The 18,608-nt window shown below is 41.3% G+C and overlaps 2 protein-coding genes across 2 annotated transcripts in view; both read right to left on the bottom strand.

The window, feature by feature from the left end:
* Positions 1 to 18,608, bottom strand: part of RPL31 (ribosomal protein L31) — a 662,822-nt gene that overhangs the window by 230,523 nt on the left and 413,691 nt on the right. The window lies entirely within an intron of this gene.
* Positions 1,830 to 8,220, bottom strand: NMS (neuromedin S). Its single transcript, XM_052664936.1, has 8 exons — positions 8,104 to 8,220; positions 7,969 to 8,024; positions 7,818 to 7,868; positions 6,883 to 6,942; positions 4,570 to 4,605; positions 4,102 to 4,143; positions 3,168 to 3,198; positions 1,830 to 1,977 (listed from the first exon to the last, which is right to left on the bottom strand). The coding sequence occupies exons 1-8, from the start codon at positions 8,174 to 8,176 to the stop codon at positions 1,961 to 1,963; spliced, it is 366 nt and encodes a 121-aa protein (XP_052520896.1). The 5' UTR covers positions 8,177 to 8,220; the 3' UTR covers positions 1,830 to 1,960.

The following is an 18,608-nucleotide window of genomic DNA, read 5'->3' as shown; positions in this document are numbered from 1 at the left end:
TCTAGTTAGCCGGTCTTAAGACCTATACAGATGCTATTCTGGAAACCTGCTGTGTGTGGAGGAAGTCACTGCTGATGGTGAGTGCACAGCATGAGTTGTGGTACAGTACTCATGCAGAACTGAGCAAGAGTTAGCACTCTTTGGCCTCTGGTGTGAAACAGGCCACTGTGTCTTAGTCTCATTACCTTATATTCATGTGTATCACTACAGTGCATCCTCACCACTTGCAGCAGATTTAGCTTTCTCCTGGGGTTCACCCAAGCTGGCTCCTAATGCTTTAGGAACCAGAGAAGCCAGCATCCCTTTAGTAACCTTTCCATGAGCTAACAGCTTCCAGCAGGGTTTGCCAATGCAACAGTGTGCCATCAAGGCCCAAAGAGGCCATTTCTGCCCCTAGTCAGGCAATCCTGAAGCCATCCCTTTTCCAGGCTAGCTCAGCCCAGTTGCCCTTGCATCTCCTCACAGATCAAGTGCTCCAGCCCCAACAGGTTAGGGAAGATCTCTGTGATCTCCCTCCCACTTGTCCATGAGTTTTGTGGAGTGGAGGGCCCCGACTGGATGTGCTCACCTAGATGACATCTTAACAGCAGCCAAATAAATCATCGCTTTATCTATTGGCTAAAATACTACCACAAATTTCTCAGAGTTTGTTTTCAAAGACAGAGGAGTTCCCAAATCCCATTCACAGACACCTGTGCCTGCATAACTGAGATGGTACCATGCTGCCTTACCAAGGCAGTACTCCAGGAGGGGAAGGCAGGCTAAGAAAGATGGATGCTTTAGTGGGGCCTCTCATGACAGGACAAAGGGAAATGATTTCAAATGAAAATGAGAGATTTAGATTGGATACAAGGAAAGAGATTTTTTATGATAAGGTTAGTAAAGTACACAAACAAGTTGCCCAGAAATCCAGGATGTCCCATTCTTGAAGACATCCAAGGTCAGGCTGGATGCGGCTCTGAGCACCTTGATCTACCTGTAGGTGTCCCTGTTCATTGCAGGTGTGTTGGCCTTTTAAGGTCTCTTCCAACTCAGATGATTCTATGAATCTAATGTAAGGAAGGGCTTGAAGAGACCACTGCTGTGGGTCACTTTTTACTGGGGAATCCAAACCTGATGTATTTTCATCAAATAGGCCTCATACTTCTCACCCTGGCTGTATTATGCCCCTTTCCAAAGGAAGCAACCACTTCAGTATTTAAAGATTTCTGCCCATATCTATTTCTACTTTCCAATACAAATCACCCACTCCTTACAGTGCAAACATGACTGGCTGCATTATTGATTGATTGATATTCATTATTTCAGTAAAAAGGGCAGATATTTAGGATATCTCTCATGAGTGACTTATTTGTGCTTTACGATAGCCAGCAAGGCAAGTTTGAAAAAAATGCTCTCATCTGACTCCACAGCTCTTCTGTGAACAGCAATACATGTTCCTCTTCTTTGAAAGTGCTTTGGATTCATTTTTTATCACACTCAATCCTCAATCCTTATTCAAACTAAGAATTATTCCATTAAAACATCTATGATAACTTTTATTTCTTATCATGGGACGTATCTTCTTAAGTGATTGGAAAATATGTTAATTTGTCAAAAGAGTAAAGTTACCTGCACGACCCTAGTAAAGAAGGTATATAATATATTATATTACAAGGTATATATAATATATATATATTATATACCAATAAATATAAAATGCACCATCGGAAGTATTTGAAAATTATCTCTATTCAAATGATTTTGAATAAAGTCAGAACCAGACAATGTTATGTTACAGCCCAACGAGGTATAGTGCCTGCTACAACAGAAAAGGACAACAAGAAGAATTCATGATTGCAAATTTATTACATAGAACAGTAAATTCCAGACAACTCAGTCACGTAATAGACAGTGCAACAAGAAGTCTCTTGCTTTTGTATAAACCAAGTTGTTGAGCTGGTAAGTCAACCCACAGACTTCATATTCCATGGTATTCTGAAATAAATTAATGCAATGTCATATGTTATGCTGAAATGTTGATCTGTATGTGATTTAGTATTCAGTTATGTATGTTTAGCCCTTCCTAAAATTAGAAATGAAATCACCTGAAATTCCTGTACCTTGAGATAAAGATAGGCGAAAGTCTGAAATATGGGATTAAGTACCCCGATCTGTTAGGTGCATTCAAACATGAATCCTCCCTCCTCATGCAGTTCTGCTCTCTCCATCATATCCCAACTACACTGACTTCCTTTCAGAAGGGTGGAGGCACAGCGCTGATCCTGCAGCCCAGCTAACTCAGGGCACTGAGCTGTGGGTAAGAGCAGAGCAAGCACACTGTTATGCTGCTCCATAACACTCTTCCAATCATTGTCTCCCTTCTTTCTGACTTCATCTTAAAAATACAGTAAAAGCATTCTTTGCTTGTTTTCTTTGCAGTATTTCTTTGCTACTTGTCTGACCTGTCACCCCAGATAAATAACCTTTCCCGTCAACACTTGGATGTGATTCTTAAATGCAAACAGATTGATTTTTTTTATTGTGGCACAAAAGATTGGAAGAAAAGAGTTTGAAGGAGTAAATGCATATACACTGATTATTTTCTGCGTTTTCCATTAAAGCACACTGAGACATTTAATATACCCTTTCAAAAATGGATAAGGAAGAACTACATGATACTACTAGATCTTACTGTCTTCCTTCCTTACATCCCCATTCTTGCTCTTTCTACTCAGGTTTACTCCAAGAAGACCTAAATATGATGTAAAGATTACTCCGATCTGCATGCAGAGGTCTTATTAGTGGGTTCTCACATGGAACTAGGTGACTGAAGGTCGCTGGGAGCAGAGTTGAGTCCACATTTATTATAGGGAAGGACTTGCTAGCTTTTGTGTTCCAAGTACAATATACACCCACTAGAAAAAAAAGTCATTTCTGTATCATTTCTATCATTTTACAGAGGGTGAAAATACTTCCTGAATGAACCTCAAAGAAAATTCTTTTGTCAAGAGCATATACCATAACACTTTGAGCAAGAAAGAATTTCTGTCCCAATGGCTTTCAGTGACCATATGAAACATCCACATGGGTATCTAGGTTTGTACTAGGTTCATACAACTCCTCAGTAACTCCTTCATTATTGAAATATGGAACAAGTTCTGGTTGCTTTTGGATGGTCTACTCACCACTGCCTTCAATAGTTCTTCCATTTCGAGGCTGAAAAATAAAATAATGGAAGGGCTATACAGAGCTATTAGATGTCAGATATATAAACACAGCCAAATACATCCCCCATTAAGGCTGCGCTAAGATTTCTTTTAAAGAGACATGTTAAGTATCACAGGGAGCCATGTAGGGTGGGTTTTGACTGTGAACCCAGGAAATTTTGTTCAATCTGACTTCTATTATTCTAAGGATGTTGGTCCCAGCTCATCGAGGAACTAAGTAGATGCCTAACAAAGAACATACAAACACCAGCCCTGAAAGTACCCGACTAGACTCTGAATTGACACAATGGTTACATGCCAAAACCTTTTTAGATTTCTTTTCTGATACGTTGAAAACATTCCTAAAAACTAGCTTGGTGTTAACCTTATAAGGTTAATCATATAATCATAGACCTGAGTATTCTGAACTAGACCATGCCACAGTTTAAGCCAATGGGTGAAAAAAAGTGAAGGAAATGAGGATGTTTATAACACTGCTTTGGCTTTTCACTGTTATGCAGCATGCCACTGCCTACTAGCCAGACCTTCCAGACTATGTGGAAAATCAGCTCATGCATCTGCTTCATACGGGGAATTTAGTATGAAGGCACCTTGCCCATCTGTGACAAACAAGCTACATACTACTTCTGTCTTTAGAGGAGGTGAATGGAGACATCCACACTCACATCTTACAGTAAAAAAAGTTCAATCCATTACCACTCCAGATCTCATTATCTTGTGGTCTTTTAGCTGAACCAGAGTTTTTTAAGCAAATGGCTTTTTCAGCTTTCAAACAGAGGGGGATTTGATGTCTAACCAAAACAAGTGTGGTGAGAATTTGTGAAGTGAAGCAGGTGATGGTATATGGATATAACACTGTCTGTCACACAGGATCTGTAAGAAATTCAAATACCCTGAAAAGGAAAAAAGGCCGTCCCAGAGTCCCATGACTATCCTGTAAAATAAAACACAAGCCATTAACAAAATATTTTAAACTCTGTTCCATAGATCTGTTGACAAGTTTCGGTGTCATTCCATCAGCCTACCAATAATTCAGGGCCTCTTTCAGCAGCATGCAAATAGCAAGATGCTGAAAGTCTCCAGTGCCCATTCATCTGGACTGCTGATTAAAAATTAATACCCAAAGGGCACTGTCTACAACGATCCATTCTGTCTAGTGTAAATATACTAAGTTACCATAATTAAAGATTCACAGGCTTGAGAAGATGTACAGAAGAAGCTTTACACATAGTACATTGCTTTGCAGAAGCAGGGTCTGCTTAGCTCTTCCCAATCACTTATATAAGTGATTAAAAACATCACTTATATAACTTATATATCACTTACATACTCCTACTTACTTGCCATTACATTTACATACCTTCTTTGTAAACTCTGCAGCAGCAACCTGTGATTCCTGCAAGTCAACAATGTAAGTTAATCAAGATGCCATCATTTTTGTTTGTTTGTTTGTTGTAGTAATCCTCTGTCACTGATTAGGTTTTCCACTCTGAGACAAGTACACACAGAAGACAGCTTACAACAACAGCAGCAAATGGATCTTTTTGAAGACTTATTGTAAATCCCACTTTAACCAACTCCACTGTTCAACATGCTTTTATTTCTGGGGAGAGAAGCAGAGCTCAAATGGGCACGAAGCATAGCAGTCCACACCTCCGGCTTAAATGGTCCTTGATAGCTGTTCCCCTCTTTAAATGGGGCTGCTCTCCCGCTTGAAAATTGCCCTTATATTTCAACCCAGGCATTACTGCTGATGCCTTCCAGCACACCCCTCTTACTCTTCATAACATTGCTCATTTTTCTACATCAGAAATAGAAACCTTCCCCGCAATTTCATGGGAACAGAAGCAGCCAGGTGTTTCACAAAGCCCTGAACCTGCTGCCCAGTACACTTGCAAGGTTTGAAAGCTCTTCTGCCTGCAGCACTGCTGCCCACAACCACGTATCTGGCTGGCTGGGAACAGAACAGCTCCAAGCCACAGCCGCCGCTATGCCAGTGAATGGATTGAGTTGTCCAAGAGGAGCAAAGTATGAAGATGGGAGAAGAGCACAGGTAAAGCATGTGGGTGGGAAACTGGGGAGAAGGAATTTAAAAAGAAAATATGCAAGAAGGAATGAAGGAATTATGAAGGAATTGGGACTCGGGCAATGCAATGAGGATTTCGCCATTGTTTAATTGTTCTTGGTTCAAGGCACAAGGAAATGATGAACAGAGCAGGTCCCATTAATGTCAGCTCAGTACAAAACAGTGCAGAAGAAAAAAAGTGCATGTTCAGTCAAGATAAAAGGACACAAATGGGGACACTACGAAGATATGGTGGACACTAGTTGTTGAGAGATGATTATTGGACATCAAGCAGAGAAAAACACCAGCACATAACTTAGACTCACTTTCAGATGTCCTAGCTAACGGGATTTAATTGTATGGAAGAAGCATGGCAACAGGTGAGCTACTAAAAACTGTGTATTGGCTTGATTTAGAAAGGGATTTTCAAATCCTCTTTAGATATTATTTCCTATTGATTCCTTTGAGACTGCCATCTACAAGATTTGTTTGATAATTAGACATTGAAACTAAATAGTCCACTAGTTCTCCCAACAAGTTTTTTAGGTACAGTTCTTCCGCATCTCACCCTTTGCTTTTGAGCCTCCACTTTGTCAGACAACACCTAGAAATCCTATTGTAGATACACTGCAAGTGTTTGTTGTAACTCTTGAAAAGACACTGTAAGATCCAGCTTCCAGCCTTGAGTACTTGCAGAGTGAATTTTTGGTAAGGTTAGTTACTAAAGTAGTAACTAGGAATGGCTACTGGCTGGTTCTGGGTGTTTCCTCACTAGCTAAACTATAGAAGCACAAAGCCAATAGAGAAATGCTAGAATTTTTATATAATAAACTTCAGTATTGTAGAGTGTTACAGCTGCTTTAGGAAAACATGCTTGGAATTATAATAAGGCAAAGACACTGGCAAGAAGAGTTGTTCGAAATATCTGTCAAAATACTTTCTACTGTTGTCTTGAAGGCTCTATTTGTGATTTAATAAAACAGAGGAGTCAAACTCCACAAGTGAAATAGCTTTAACATACCTACAGGCAGTATGATTTTTATGGGAAAGGCAAACTGTTGATAATAGAAAGCATTTTAAAGCAGAACTGATATTGAGCTAGGTCCTAATACTACCACACCACTGAGGAAGAGCTATACCCAGTATAGCTCAGTGTACACATTATATATACACTCAGCAACTTCTCAGCTTAAGTTTTTGGATCTGAATCAGAAAGAAAAAAAAAAACAAACAAGCTCCAATAAAACTTAAAAATTAACAAAGCAGTTCATATGCTTCCACGTTCAGCATGATCTTAAGCATGCTGTTGAACCAATGCTGTGTATTTTTTTTAGTATGTTTAACCCTCTATTATGCAAAAGTGGGGGCCAATTTAAAATACTAACCTCGTTTGTAAGTGGATGTTTAGCTCTGATCCAATTAAAAAAAAAACTTGATTTCTAATATAATAGCATTAAGTATTACATGAAAGCACTACTGAGAAAAAATATTCTTTCATTGGTACTTTCTTGCATCTCCCAGACTATGACAATGTTAGATTATATGTTATCACTTGGAAAAGGTCTAAGGAGGGGATGCTTTTAGGTAAAAGCAGCAATTGCACCTTACCTCATTTGTTTGCATGCTGTTGAATATGGAATAACAAAGATCCAAAACAGTGCTGGAGATCTGCAAAACCAAACAGTTCTGTAATACAATTACTGATAGGACACCATGTACAGGGTCTTACAGAGAACAGTTTTACAGGCTTCACCCAAATCCCAGCACAATTTAAGTATTATGTATGTGGTTCCAATAAAACCACTCAGAGCAAGGTAAGGCTTACTGATGTTAGTACATGATGAAAAACAAGTATTTTGTTATAAGGAGCATACAGAAAGACTTGTGTTGTCAGTAGAGCCTCTTGCTATAAACAGACTTAAATGAATCACTTACATTTAAGATGCTCCATCCTATGCCAAGTGTTCCAGAATTAGCTGGGTTGGGATTTGTCTTTGTTTGCATTTTTTATCTACACTCATTCATCTATAGGCATTTCAGGAGAAGCTGTTTGATGTAGGTTTGATCACAGAGGCCAGTATGTTCAACAGAGATAATTTTATCTTATTAGATGCTAAAAATCAGTCTGGTCCAGTTGTACACCTGCAGGACAGATGATGAAGGGCCAGAGAGTAACTCTGCTATATCAGTGACAAGAGCTGCTCCAGTGGGTTTTATCTCAGGACTCCCGAGGAGAAGGAGAGAGCAAAGATGGGATTCACATGGGGGTCCCATACTCACAGGACAAGGGTTTGCTTATGTACGTGATCACATCTCAGACAAGAAATAAGGAAATAAAACGCAAGACAAATAACCACCTTTGGGAACTATTTCCCACCAATCTTGTTCAACAAAACTGGAAGATACGAGGGGAGAAAGACGACAACAACAACAAAACCAAACAAAATCAATCAAACAAACAAACCACCACGCACAACAAAACAGTTGAAAGTTTCCATACAACTTCTGATGGTACGAAAACGCTGAGCCCAACGGCAGCTTACCTGGGGCTGGTTGGACAGCTCCATCCACTGACTGAAGCACAGCGCCAGTTGCTTACGAAGTACAGAGCGGACGTTAGCGGCGGGGCTGTCCCCAGCAGCCAGCAGCCCAATTCCCTGACCCCTCACCCAACCCCCGGCACGAGCGCCCTACCTGGCTCTTGGGCAGCTCCGCGCCGTCCCTGTAGCGAGAGAGGGGCTGCGGGAATCCTGCGGAGAAGGACACGAGGGGGGGCGGTTCAGCGGGGCCCCGAGGGCAGCCCCTTTACCCTTCGGGCCCCGCACCTACCGGAGCCCCGCGGCAGGGCGCAGAGGCAGCAGGCGGCCAGCAGCCAGGGCAGCGCGGGCGGCGGCAGGAGCATAGCGGGCGACCGAGGGCGGCGGCGGGCGGCGGCTTTATGGGGCCGCACCGACACAGGGGCGGCACCGGCCGCGGCCACGGCCCCGTTCTGCCGGGCCCCCGCCCCCGCCAAAGTGACGGGGAATTGCGCGAAGGGGCTGAGAGCAAGACAGGCCGAGCCTTCCTAAAGTCTTTTTTTTATATAGACTTCGAGTTTGCTACAACGAGTGCATAAATTCCTCGTGTCCCACTGTAGCATAGGAGTAGGGATTTGATTAGAGAGGAGATGCAAGAAATCCACGTCACTTTTCGGCAGTAACTGTGCTTTGCCCAGGCCTTGACAGTTTGGGACTGGAGAGACCTTCTCGTCCCTTTCAGACAGTACAGCGTTTGTGTTGCCACACTTAGTGCAGAGTTTGCACCCAGATCACTCCTACAGTACAGGAACAGGCATCTAACAGATCCGTTCAGTGTTAGTTGCTGTCTGTGTACTGAACAGTAATTCCTTCAAACACTAATTACTTACTACATTTTAGAGTAGAATACAATTACACGGCTACTAATTTGCTACTAATGATTAAGTATAATGGGCCAGACCCAGTTCCTTCAGCCTTTCCTCATCAGACTTCTCCAGTGAAGAAAGGTTGAGGCAGCAGGGGTTTTTCAGCCTGGAGAAGAGGTGGCTTAATGCAGCCTTCCAGTACTTGAAGGCAGCTTATAAGCATGAGGCAAATGGACTTTTTACATGGTGTGACAGTGATAGGACAAGGGGAATGGCTTTAAACTAAAAGAGGGGAGATTTAGGCTAGATATTAGGAGGAAATATTTAACTCAGAGGGTGGTGAGGTGCTGGCACAGCTGCCCAGAGAAGCTGTGGTGCCCCATCCCTGTAGGTGCTCAAGGCCAGGTTGGATGGGGCCCTGGGCAACCTGAATTGGAGGGGGACAGCCCTGCCCATGGTAGGGCTTGGGGCTGGGTGGGCTTTGAGGTCTCTTCCAACCTAAGTCATTTTTTATTCCTATGATTTTCTGATTCTGTGGTTCTCTGGCTTTCCCTGTCTGATAAGGAAAACTCAGTTTGCTCCTTTTTCCTTCAGGCTACTCATTATCTGCCTAAATTCTGCTTCCATCCTACACAGCCAGTTCAGTAATGGCCTCTTCCATCTATTTAACCATGTCAATTTTCAGGAGAGTGAAGTGATTGCTACATCATAGAGAAAGGTCTGTGTGACCATGCTGAGCGGGTAAGGCTTACCTCTCTTTGAGGAAAAATACGGGGTGCTGCCTGCATCTTTCCTTCTTCCTTTTTGAGCACAATGCAGCACCCACTGCTTTGTTTCACCCTTTCCAAGTGGATATCCTAAATGTATCCTTCAGCAAATGTTGGTCCTGTGAAGCCTGTGGAATTACTAATTTGCTTCAGGTGAGGTTTTTACATAAAGATCAGATTAAAATTAAGTCATGTGTGTTCAATTTTAAAAAAATAAATCAGTACTTATTAGCAAACTGAAAATAGGATTTTATCAGCCACACTGCAGTGTGAGGGAAGAACTGGGAAAAGTATTTAAATGCAACAATTCAAATAGTTAAATGTGTCACATTTTGAACTTATCCATTATCCTTCCTTAAATCAGAACTTTCTGCAGCTGCTGTACATTTCATTTCACAGGTGCTAGATCAGGTGCAGTTCTGCCAATGGGTTCATCAGCACCAAGGCAGATTAATGAGCCACCCTTTCAATGTACAGGGTCCTGGACTTCCTGCATGCTAAGAGATAGGTTAAGCGTTTCAGCGCCCACAGTTATACGTGAGCAAGTTAAAATGAAGCTTTGGGGGAGTGTCAATGGGAAACAAGAGAATCTTTGTGGTGAGTCAGGAGGGTTGGTGTATATTTAGTAGCAGTAACATTAATTTTCCATTAAAGCATGCTGTGGTAGATAAATGAAGAATAGAAAGATAATTTGGCTTCAACAGGCATAAGGATGAAGACTGTCTTTTTTGCAAATGATCTCTGTGGTGATACCAGCAGTTCTGCACGCAGCAAAGGCATGATCCATAAAACGTCACCAGTGTTCAGCTCCTAAGTGTATTAAAACTGGCTGCTGCTGCCTCCTTGTGCCTTGCACCCTTTGCAGCTTGACACTGCTCAGTGGAAAGCCAAACCATGGACCTGTTGGAAAGATGACAAAATGCTGCAGAAGTTGCAGGGTACTTACTAGGCAAACTTGGCACAAAGCCTGCATGCATCTCCCAGTACTCACCCTGTATTAAATATGACACTGCTCATTTATCTGAGTATGAGGCTGTGTTGACTGTGAATTTAATCAACATACACTTCATTTCCAGTACAGACAAGCAGTCCAAACAGCGGGAGCTTCTCTCATTTTTGTGCCTAGTTGGGCAAGGCTCAAGTTTTGTAAAACAGAGGTCTTGTACAGGTGTGGATTTGGTTGTCAGAATGTCAAACAAGTGCAGAATAAGTATTTTTCTTCTGTTTGTGGTTGGATTGCTGTACTTTGCAGATATAATGCCATGGTCTTAAAGTGCAGTAGGTCAACAAGGAAATGTTTGAAGAAGGTCAGTAAAAATGTACCTCATACAGTCAGAGATTAAGGACAAAAAGATAACCAAGAGCTAAACCATGGAAAAGTAGTACAAGTACGCTCCAAGTACACTCTCCAAGTACAAGTAGTACAAGGAGAAGCTAGGATCTAGACTAGGAATCTGAACTGTTACCTTCTTTTGGATCACTTCTTGGCTAAATTTGATTTTATGTCTGCTACATGCAGCCAGAGAAATGACTATTCCTCAGAAATTAAGAAATTTATACTTACCATGCTGTACTGTATGGAAATGAAAATACATTAGTGGGCTATACTGTGCTATCTGGGCTGAAGGTTCGCTTAGATTGGCATGTTCCAAGGCATTTGGAAAGATCTTAAGTCTGGAACTCACACTTGGCTTAATTTTAACACTGTCCTGTCCTGCTTAGGCAGAACAGAGGGATAACTCCACTTTCTGTGCCTGAGCTTTCAGTTATCCACAACTATACGCTCCTGACTCCTTATCTTGTGCCTTACCAGAAATTTCTCATAGTGTCCCAACTAAGTACTGGAGAGGCTGATATGTCCTTAGCATCACCAGTTAAATAAATCTGATTATAACAGGTGAATCATAGAGCTGACACTCATTCATCCATTCCTCCTAATGTAAATGATTTAATTTGTATCTTCAATTTTCTCTGAGTGTGGTTATGTGTAATTTATAATTCTGTCTTTAGAGAGAGATTGCCATAGCCTGTGATGATGGATAACTTACACTAATTATTAGGGTGTAAGGTATCCATTGTATATCATGCATCCCAGATTTCTGACAAATACACAGATTCTAAGTTTCTATTAACTGTAGTATACGTGAACAGAATGCATACAAATATGTTGCCTTAAAATGGATGTTTGTCTCACCAGCAGCTAGCTACAGGCAGAACCAATGAAGCCAAAACCTACAAAGACTCTTCAAGCAACATTCACTCTAAGCCTACCAGCCAAAGAGACAAAAGCACCAGATGACATTAATCTACGTCAGTGCCTTATGACCCACCAACCCTCAGTAGGTAATATTTCTCAGTATCTTCTCAACTTAAGATCACACATAGATAATATCCATTTGAGAAGCTGATCATATAGACAACTGAGAGATCACGCCTCTGGGCACTACGGGGTGTGCATGCATCATGGTGAAAGCAGCAAGGAGTTCAAACCCACACTTTGCTTCCCTTTGCTTCATTGAGCAGCACTTACTCCTACAAGGGATCTGAGTCAAATGCCTTTCAAAATGAGTAAGTACTCCAATTTTGTCACTTACAATTATTATTGAAGATACCTGTATTTTTCTTGTTAAGCAAGTTGACTCATTTAATATGAAGGCAATTAATTTTCTTGCTCGGTTCCAGGTAGGAGAGATTCATACAGAATTTTATTGGCATTGATAATGAACAGATAGGATTCCTGACATGTTAAATCCTGGCAGCTGTATGACTTAACTTTTTTTTTGCTCTTTGACAGAAGTGTTTTTTACCTGGACCCTCAGTGGCTGTGGTGTCACACAGGTATTCCCCGTGGTAGTTATGTCTGATTGTACTTTAAAGCTAGCAGTAGTGTGTAGAAAATGCAGTGAGGTGAGCTCTCCATTCCTTTCTGCAGTAACGCCTCTTAAGGATTTGTGTCAATAAATGGCAATCACTGCACTTTCTGCTGGCTCTGATGGCCCTGAAATATAGAAGGAATTGTTCTAAAGCCAAATAGAAAAGGGGAAAAAAATGAGAGAAAATAAGGATAGCTCAAGCCAAATAACAACAAAGAACACAGTAGTGAGCCAGGTCTCTCACAATATCCACAGAGAGTAAAGTTCTGAGGAGTACTGTATGTATTCCTTATAGTAGGTCAAACCCAGTACCTTCCTATCTCAGCCCTACAGAGGCTGGGGTCTCTTTAGCATGTTCGTTTCCATATAACTGGAGAAAACATTTGGTTTTTTTCCTCCACAGTACAGTTTGCTGTTAGACAACACACTTAAATCTTATCTGAAAATAATCAATTCCTCAAAGAGGAAACTTATGAAGGAAATGAGCAGTCAGCACAATGATTATCAACCACAGTCTCCAAAGCGCAGCTCTCTGGGGAGAGGTTTTAGCACTGGGTCTGGGTCTCACAGCTTGTTAATAGAAAAAGATACTGTGCAGTATCTGGTAAATCCAAGTTGGTCTACCACTGCTGCCCTCAAAGATTTCAGATGGCTGAAGGTGTGTGACTCTCATGAGCTCCTATGGAGCCAGAGATTATATTGTGTTGATGTAGTTGGGTGAATAGCCCTGCGGCAGGAAAATTAACCACACTCAATTAAAATGTTCTTTCTGTTGACAGAATTATCATATGTATTCCTGGCCAACAGTACAGAAACTACTACTGAATGGAAAAGTGAGGAGGGCTGCAAAATTAAAATCCAGGTCCTCTGTGATGAAATAGTGGTATATATACGAGAATGACATTGAAGAAGCCAATAAAAAACTATATTAAAGTTCCATGATGCATAATGAAATTTCAAAACCAAATTCTGGAAGGTGTATTGGATACACTGCCATTACCCAAGCCATTAATTGAAAAATGTTTTTAAATATTTCCTGCCTGCTCTATGTGCCTGACATGTTCTAGTCCTTTGCTGAGTTTTTGGCACATAACAGCGATGATGCTGCAGCCTATGAATCTTTGCTGCAGATCTGAAAGGCAGTGCTGAAGTAACTTCAGTAACACACTGCTGTTAACAAATATTATTTAAAAGTTATTCAAATCACTTTTGTTTTCACCATGGAATAAATAATGTGTGTCACTTATCCAGATGCAAAATGCTAGCAAAGAAAAGAATTTTCTCCTGAGGGGAAGAAGGAATTGAACAAAATGAAGTCTGTGTTTGCTGCTTTAATATTAACCTCACACTGACTTTCCTAATAGTGAAACAGACAGATGCCATCAAGCAATGCTTCCCTACCTTCTGCTCAGATAATTTTTCCCTACTGTAAACTCAACCACATCATTGAGTGAACAGCAGAAAATGGTGCAACCCACTCCCTTCTGTAATAGGAACATGCTTAGACAACAACTCCAGGCACAGTTTAGTGCCATGATTTATCCAATAAAATGAAGCTCATGCGCTGCTGATGTGGTGGTGTTGGAGAACAGACTGATCTTCCTCTTTGCATTGCCCGGATCAAGGAATCTCTTTTCAGTGACATTGTTTCCTTAATGAAGTTAGTGCTTAAGGAAGCTGCATGTAAATTAAGAAAAAAATAAAAATAAAAGGATGTTGCAACAGAGCACATGCTAACAGCTCTGGCACTTTGTGGAAAGTGGGAAAAACTAGTTCGGTGATGTCAAAAATAAAAGGACAGAATGTCTAGTGGGAATTGCAAGTGGGAGGATGGATGGCAGCCTCCTTTTCTGGGGGTGCAACTTAAAATAAATATAATGTTGCTGGGGAAACATGCCTAAATGGTTTGATGCCTTGAAATGCCGGGTTGGGGTGTTTCTTAGGCTAAAAAAAGAAATAGTTGTGGTTCTGTAAGATTACTGTGAGAGGCTTTAGGATGTACATGGGATTTGGTGCCCTACAATAAGCTGAACAAGGGTAAAAGTTAGGCTCTGAATTGACCCCCTCCCCCCCCCAAAAAAAAAAGAAAGAAAAAGAAAGAAAAAAGGATTGTATTCAATAACTGTATTCTGTCACATTGCAAGAGAAGCAATGTTCAACACAGCTGATCTGGGCTACACACAGTATTTATAAAGGAAAGGTACAGGCACTGAGAGCAGTGTTGTGTTAATAGGATCTGTGCTCACAGATGTTGTCCTCAAACACTAAGAAAACCACTTGTGGTAACACAAGATTTAGTCACTGTGTGCTACCCTAATGGCCATGCCACTCCACTGCTGGCACCTGGCTGTGGCCTTGACGAGGAGAGCGTGCTGGGAAGATTTGTGATGTAAAGTTCCAGTTCTTTCTCTCTTAAGTTTGGGTTGCAGAGCAGTGATTGTCATTTTAGGATCACCATTCTAGGCTTACATCCCCTAGAACTCCTGAACATTGTTTCTTGTCTCGCTACGAGTGGTGCTAATTACTGGGCCACTGGGACACTAGGGTAAGGGGTAAGGGTAAGGGAACAAATGTTAAAACTCTGCGTGCCAGGTATCACATCTGCCAGCTCTCAAGAGGCACCCCAAACAGCAAGTTGTAAGTTATTTGAAGCACTTGGTGTCCCTGTGAAAGCTGTTCAACTTATATAAAACACCTAACATGCATTTGGGAGCAAACAGGACCCCATCTCACTCCCATGCCTCCCCAGCCCTCTCTCTGCTCACACTTCTGTTACTGAAGTTGTCCTTCAGTCCTCCTTTAGGCATCTCTGTGTGCTCCCAAACTGGCAGTTCTTCTCTTTTTAATTTATTTTTTAAGAATTAACTTATCTTGCTACATTGGCATTATGGCTTGTGTGTTGGCTGCACTCATTTGATGGCCTATATAATTAATTTTGAATGTTTGGATTCAATTTTAATTGACATCGGTTTGATAATTAAATGTAGTTCTTAGCTACCGTAGCCCAGTCTTGGCAGCATGCTCAGTTCACTGATGCAAATAAACCCCACAGAGTTGTTTTCCCTTTCAAAAGACAGCTCAGATTAAACGTTTTAACACTTCAAGGTGAACTATGTGGTTCAGCTAATGGCTTATTTACATCAGTCTACATTTTTTGTCTCGTACTCCAAAGGAAATCTAATGGTATAAGGTATAAAGTTATAAAAAGATTTAACAGTTCTCAAGGCACTTATCAAGAGATAAACTTTCCTACCTTGCAATAAAAAAGTGGAATTAGTTTTCAAATGAAAAAAGTCTTATTTGCTGCTTGTGGATCTGAACTTGCCTCTAGCACAGCAAGTCTCATTGTGGTACAGATATCTGCCCTAAGCTCCCCCCCCACCCACTCCTATAGCTACTACAGTCTTTCCTATACATCAGCTGTTTTTGATACACACCTTATAGCTGACTCCTTGCTTAAGTTATTACTACAGAAAAAAAAAAAAAAAAGAAAGAATATATGACATTTTGCCGACTTATTTTACCTGTGGCACTCCATAGGAATTACTGTTTAGATCGCACCAGTGAATCTTGCAACTGTATGAGACTCCTCTTAGGGCTGCTTATTCTTCAGTCTGATTTTTTTGTGGCTGCAGAGGCCACAATATGTTCTATCTTTTCTACCTTTCGTCAGTCAGATCCACATTTCAAGCAGCTTGCTAAAGTTCCAGAAAGAGAGAGAAAGTAGTGATGGAGATCAAACCCTAATAAATATATTACACACCAGCACACCATGTCAGAGCGGTTACAAAGTGTGATCAGCCATGCCTTGGAAACACAGCCACAAGGCAGAACAGTGACCTTGCCAGTAATGACACTGCACTAGGAAAAGCATCTGTTCCTGCTGATTTCAATCAGATTTGTGCTTCCTCAGTATTTTATCTGGGACAAGTGTCCTGTCTTAGGGTGAGCTTTTATGGAGGCAAAGCTTAACTGAAAGAGCTACCGAGACTAATCCAAATAATTGGCATTGGGTTGAAACCTGAAATAGCACCAAACAGCAACAACAACAAACAACAAACCAACACCTCATGAGTTTAACAGTATGCAGAAGCTATTTGCAGAAGCTTTTGCTGAATACCTTGAGCTTGGAAAGTCAAAGAAAATGTGGATGAATTCAGGTTCAGCAGTATCTGCAGTACCTATAAGAGGGCTATAAGAAAGAAGGGTCAGAATCTTCAGCAGGGTCTGATGTGATGGAACAAGGGGGAAATAGTTTCAAACTAAAAGAAGTGAGATTTAGATTGGCTGTAAGGAGGAAGTTTCTTGCAGTGAGGGTGGTGAGGCACTGGCACAGGTTGCTCAGAGAGGTGGTGGATGCTCCATCTCTGGTGACATCCAAAGTCAGGCTGGACAGAGCTCTGAGCAATCTGATCCAACTGTTGACGTCCCTGTTTATTGCAAGGGAATTGGACTGGATAACCTTTAAAGGTCCCTTCCAACTCAAACAATTCTGATTCTCTGATTCTATAAACCAACAAATACAACCATTGATTTTGCTGCCAATTTAAAGCTCTGAACCCCGCTACAGCGAGGTTCCTAATAGCGAGAACCCTGTCAACCCTAGCTAGCAATTTCATAATCCAACTTTACAGTTTCCTATGTAACACATTATTTAACTCCAGCAGACATTTTTGGGTCCAATTACTGAAAACAAAGCTTATTAACTGTGCTTAAGTTTGGAAAAAAACATGTTCAATTTATACAGGTCTAATTATTATACATGTCAGTAACAACATACTTGAAAGGTTAAAATGCTTGGGTTGAGTCTGATAATCTGCCAGAAATTGGTTCCACAGTTGAAGACTGCTTATTAATAATCTGTGCATGGCTGCACTTTAGTCGTCACCCTCAAGACTGAAGAAAGAAGCAACTTCCAAAGTGGTCAGCCTACGCAAATCTCAAACTGGTGAATGAATTCAGACTTCTGATGTGCCTTATGAGCAAGGTAACTATCGCAGTTTCTATTTCACAGGCAGAAGGGAGGCACGAGGATATCACCACACCATCACCACAGAGAAGTTGTAGATGCTCTATCCCATGAGTTCTTCAAGGCCAGGTTGGATGGGACTCTGGGCAGCCCTGCCTGTGGCTTTGGGGCTGGAACTAGATCATCTTTGAGATTCAACCCAACCCAACCCATTGACTAAGACTTCATCCTAAGGCATTGCTGGTAATGCATTTGTGTTGGTCTGGCCTGCTCTGGAGGCTGCCACAGCACTCATAGAAGACCATCCCTAGGCTTCCCTGGGCTTTCTTGGCCTAGGCTCCAGTGTAGTATTGTTTTTGTTGTTTTAATTTTTATTGATTTGTGAAAACATTTCAAACTCTTCTGTCATTGGATTTTTTTTCTTTCTTTGACTAATTGATAGCTGAACACAGATAGAAACATCTACTACAGTTCTGGCTCTATCGAACTTGTCCATTCTCAAGCTGTTGGCCCTGATCTTGTGCTGTTGGCAAGCTCTTCATAGACTTTGTAGGATTTAAGGTAAGAAAAAAATCTTCCACTATAAATCAGTTTCAAGGGAACAGGTGTTATTTATGTATTTACTTAGTCACACAATTAAAAAAAAAAAAAAAAAAAAAAAAAATTTCATATTTTCATATATTTACCCACAAGATTTCATAAGAAATGCAGGTTGTGTAGCACAAACTACAAATGTCTACTGCAGAGTAAGCCAGTCCTGAGCAGTATGGACATTCACATTTGTGCCTCTTCTCAATGCAACAGTGACAGGATAAGATGCAGTGTCCACAAGTTGCACCAGGGGAGATTCAGGCTGGATATTACGAAAAATTCCTTCTAAGAAAGAGCAGTGAGGCAGTGGCTGCCCAGGGAGGTGGTGCAGTCACCATCCCTGGAGGTGTTCAGGAAATGTGGGATGTGGCACTGAGGGATGTGGTCAGTGGGCATGGGGGTGATGGTTCTACTAGATGATCTTCGAAGGTTTTTTTTCCAACCTTAATGATTCTGTGATTCTCATGACCAGACACAGAGGACACAGCTGGGTCAAGCAATAGGGGCACAGCTTTTGGAGCCAGGCAATAAAGCCTCTCCTACGTGTTCTATAACGCAATTTCATGTTTCAAGATATGTCTTCAGCAATCAGCAGGACTTCAAATGGCAAGGCTTTGCCCCACTGTCAGTCTCTCCTACAGGGGCTTCCACACCAGGAGCTTCACTTCTGCAGGGCTTGGGAAATACTATTAGAGCAGCATTAGGAAACTATCCACGACATTTTCAGAGGAATTGATCAGTCAATATACACC

Source organism: Tympanuchus pallidicinctus, unplaced genomic scaffold (assembly GCF_026119805.1).
Source record: "Tympanuchus pallidicinctus isolate F22 unplaced genomic scaffold, pur_lepc_1.0 scaffold6, whole genome shotgun sequence".
NCBI lineage: Eukaryota > Metazoa > Chordata > Aves > Galliformes > Phasianidae > Tympanuchus > Tympanuchus pallidicinctus.
Note: the sequence above shows the minus strand (reverse complement) of the source record. Positions and strands in the feature narration are given on the sequence as shown.